General features: G+C 58.9%; 1 protein-coding gene across 1 annotated transcript; it reads left to right on the top strand.

Annotated features, from left to right (window-relative positions):
• Positions 1-216: 216 nt before the first annotated feature.
• On the top strand, positions 217-1,501 carry Ptf1a (pancreas associated transcription factor 1a). Its single transcript, XM_048367945.1, has 2 exons — positions 217-1,006; positions 1,302-1,501. The coding sequence occupies exons 1-2, from the start codon at positions 217-219 to the stop codon at positions 1,499-1,501; spliced, it is 990 nt and encodes a 329-aa protein (XP_048223902.1).
• The last annotated feature ends 2,247 nt before the right edge of the window (positions 1,502-3,748 follow it).

Raw genomic sequence — 3,748 nt, 5'->3', positions numbered from 1 at the left:
CCCTCAGCTCCAGCGCGTCCCGCCCAGCCCTCCGCCGCGCAGCGCGGGCGCCAGCCAGAGCGCGGCGGCCCCGAGCGCTCCAGGGAGGCCCCGTGCCCCCCTCCCCACCCCAGAACAGACCCCAGGAGGGAGGGGCTGCGGGACCCCCGCGGACTTCCACCCCACCCCACGGAGGCAGCCGCTCCGCGGTCCCCGCGGCCCCGGGCGGCGGCGAGCATGGACGCCGTGCTGCTGGAGCACTTCCCCGGAGGCCTGGACGCCTTCCCGGCCGCCGCTTACTTCGATGAAGACGACTTCTTCACCGATCACTCCCCCCGGGACCCGCTGGAGGACGGGGATGAGCTGCTGGTGGGCGAGCCAGCCGAGGTGGAGTTCCTCAGCCACCAGCTGCACGAGTACTGTTACCGCCGCGACGGGGCGTGCCTGCTGCTGCAGCCCGCGGCCCCGGCCGCCCCGCACGCGCTCGGCCCGCCGCCCCTGGGGGGCCCCGGCGAGCGGGAGGACGGCGGCGGCGGCGGCGGCTACTGCTGCGAGCCCGGGGCGCCCCCCGGCGGCTTCCCCTACTCCCCCGGCTCGCCGCCCTCGTGCCACGCGTACCCGTGCGCCTCGGCGGCGCTGCTGTCCCCGGGCGCGCGGCTGCGGGGACTGAGCGGCGCGGCGGCGGCGGCGCGGCGGCGGCGGCGGATCCGCTCGGAGGCGGAGCTGCAGCAGCTGCGGCAGGCGGCCAACGTCCGCGAGCGGCGGCGCATGCAGTCCATCAACGACGCCTTCGAGGGGCTGCGCTCGCACATCCCCACGCTGCCCTACGAGAAGCGCCTCTCCAAGGTGGACACGCTGCGCCTGGCCATCGGCTACATCAACTTCCTCAGCGAGCTCGTGCAGGCCGACCTGCCCCTGCGCGGAGGGGCCGCGGGCGGCGGCGCAGGCCCGGGCGGCGGCCGGCGCCTGGGGGCGGACAGCCCGGGCAGCCAGGCCCAGAAGGTCATCATCCGCCATCGGGGCACCCGTAAGTGCGGCCACGTTCCGAGTCCACGCCGCGGAGATGGGCATTCAAGGGCCCGCGAGGGGCGAGGAGGGGGAGGCGGACGCGCGGACGCTCCGATCGCCGGCGGGCGCCCATGGGCGAGCTCTCCCAGGGCTTTTGTTCTGGCGCCTGGACGAAGCTAGGGGGCACGCGTCCTCACCAGCTCGGCGGCTCCGGTGGAGGGGCGGGCGAGGGGGGTCTTTCTGGTGTGCAGCACCCGCAGGGGAGCCGGGGAAGGACAGTTGGGGTTTCCAATCTTCTTTCTCTTCCTCCCCAGGGTCTCCCTCCCCCAGCGATCCGGATTACGGGCTCCCGCCGCTGGCTGGCCACTCTCTCTCCTGGACTGACGAAAAGCAACTCAAAGAGCAGAATATAATCCGAACAGCCAAAGTGTGGACCCCAGAGGACCCCCGAAAACTCAGCGGCAAATCTTTCAACAACATAGAAAACGAACCGCCCTTTGAGTTTGTGTCCTGAGAAGACCCGAACAAGTTCTCAGGGCTGAGGATCGGATTATCTCTGTGCATATTGTACATGTAAATATCTATAACGTAAATGTAATTTAAGAATCACGTTGTCTAATGGCAATCAATTGTTATTTATCTATTTATTATCCTGTCGAATTGATAAAATAGATTATCTCTTTTAAATATATAATTTATATAATTTATCCTGATTTTTTTCCCCCTAAGAATATGCAATAGCCAATGATTTCCCCAGCACCTTTGGGCAGAACTCTGGGTTGTTGGAAGGACTCTGGCCAGTAAACTTCATGCTTATTTATTGCCAGACATAGTTTATTATTACGCGTCGTTAATAAATTCTGTTTCAACCATTCCCACCTAGAAGCTGTTTCTTTAGCCCATGATAGAGGCACATGACTCTAAAAAAATTAACTTGGTAAAAAATGTTAAAAACTAAATCAGAGACTCAGACTCAGACACCACATTTAGATTTGACCTGAAAAGAAGGGGTTTGAGCCTTAGCTCTCCGTCTGCACTGCCTCTCACGAATGGTCACAGCTCTGCCTGAATGCGAATCCTGCCAGGCACCCCGCGAGTCACCCACGGGGCAAAGGAAACATGAACTTAGAATTCCCATTTCTCAGAGAAGAAAGTTGAGGCTCGGAATGGACTGCATCCAGTGGGAACTAGGAGCCAGTTGGTGGACTAGGCCAGGAGAGGGGCCTTTCTGCTTCCATGCGTTGAGAAGAAAACAGTTGCTTTTGAGATCAAGCTACACCCCTTCCACAGTTACCAGCTTTTGGAACCTGGGACTCGGAGGCGCTCCTCTCAAAAGGGAGGGGGTCAGGCAGCAAGGCTGACTGTGGGAGGAGGGGAGAGGTGGGCAACAAAATCGTTGTTGGTTTTTCTATTTTTTCGTAAAGAAGGATCTCACCTGCTTCTTCTGCCACCTGTAAAACTGGATTCCTTCTAAAACTGACTTCCATTAGCCTGCACTCATTTTGTCCTTCCCCGGGAACGCAGGAGGAAGGCAAGCCTGGGGTGAAGGGTTCAGCATCGCCCCCTAGCGGTCAGGAGAGGAACCGGGGTGAAGTCCAGGGTGTTCAGTCCCCAAAGCTCAGGCGGTGGGAACTGGGGCCAGTCTGCCCCGCGGTGTGGGCCAGAGCCGGGGTGCCGGGCGACGGGCCACGAGGCCGCCGCTGGCGCGCACAGGCGCAGAGCCGAAGACACGCACCTGAGTGGGGACCCCGGGTCTCCTCGGCGCGCAGTCCCCGCCCAGGTGAGCTGCTCACTTCCTGGCTCAGCAGAGGCCTGGCCGGTCTAGGTGCAATCGCCCATCAGCTCCACTCCCTACGGCCTGGCAAGAGGACAATATGCCGGCAGCATGCTAATTGCTTTAACCTAGTTTCCAACCCATCCAGGGATTCCCCGCGCGCGCCGCGGGTGCTATGGATTTGGTCCAAGAGTAATTAAAGCGAGGCTGCCAGGCTGACCCCACAGAGAGGCCTGGCCAGACACGCGAAGATTCTGGGTCGCGAGACTCCCAGGAGACACCCTTGGCCGTGGACCTTCTCTCTCTCTCCAGTCTTCCCAGCCTCGCCCGCCCCACCCCCGAAACGGTGACTTCACGCTGGAGAGGATTTGAGAACGAAAAGGGAAAGGAAAAAAAAAAAAAAGAATTCGATTTTGTCTTGTATTAGAGCCTCATTAAACACGAAAGTTGCTTTTGCACAAATGCCCCCATCAGGCATGTAATCTCATTACACTCATTAGAAAGTCAAATGTTGGGGCAGACCTCGACTTCGTTGGAAGGTAGGGAAGTGTGGAACCGTTCTTTCTGCACTCCCTAGACCTGCCCTTCCGTTTGGATCTGGCAGCATAGAACTTCTCGCTTAAAACACTACAACCATTGTGATGTAGCACCTTTTATTTCGCGTGCCACTTATTTTTTGTGTGTGTGAATCAATGCAGCAACACATCCTTTAGTGCACCGCAGATGAAGCGGAAGGGGCGAGCTGAGCATGCAAAACACCAGGGTCTCTATCTTGTCACTCTTGTGTCCTGACTTGGCAAGTCCCTTTAAGCACAACCTTCAAAGAGACTGACAGTTTCTTTTTATTTACTCATAATCCATTCATTCTAGTGTAGCAATTCTTTTTTTTTTTTAATGCAGCAGTAAGAGCAGAACAAACATATCATTTCAGAGTCCCCTTTGGCATCAGGGGGCTGCAGGAGCGCCGAGTACCGGGGTGGCTTGCCT

Source organism: Perognathus longimembris, chromosome 18 (genome assembly GCF_023159225.1).
Source record: "Perognathus longimembris pacificus isolate PPM17 chromosome 18, ASM2315922v1, whole genome shotgun sequence".
NCBI lineage: Eukaryota > Metazoa > Chordata > Mammalia > Rodentia > Heteromyidae > Perognathus > Perognathus longimembris.
Note: the sequence above shows the minus strand (reverse complement) of the source record. Positions and strands in the feature narration are given on the sequence as shown.

What these genes read in the sequence shown, in the direction of transcription:
- Ptf1a (XM_048367945.1), top strand. Translation starts at nt 217, where the DNA reads ATGGACGCCGTGCTGCTGGAGCACTTCCCCGGAGGCCTGGACGCCTTC. An exon ending in CATCCGCCATCGGGGCACCC is followed by an intron (nt 1,007 to 1,301) that starts GTAAGTGCGGCC and finishes CTTCCTCCCCAG; the next exon opens with GGTCTCCCTCCCCCAGCGAT.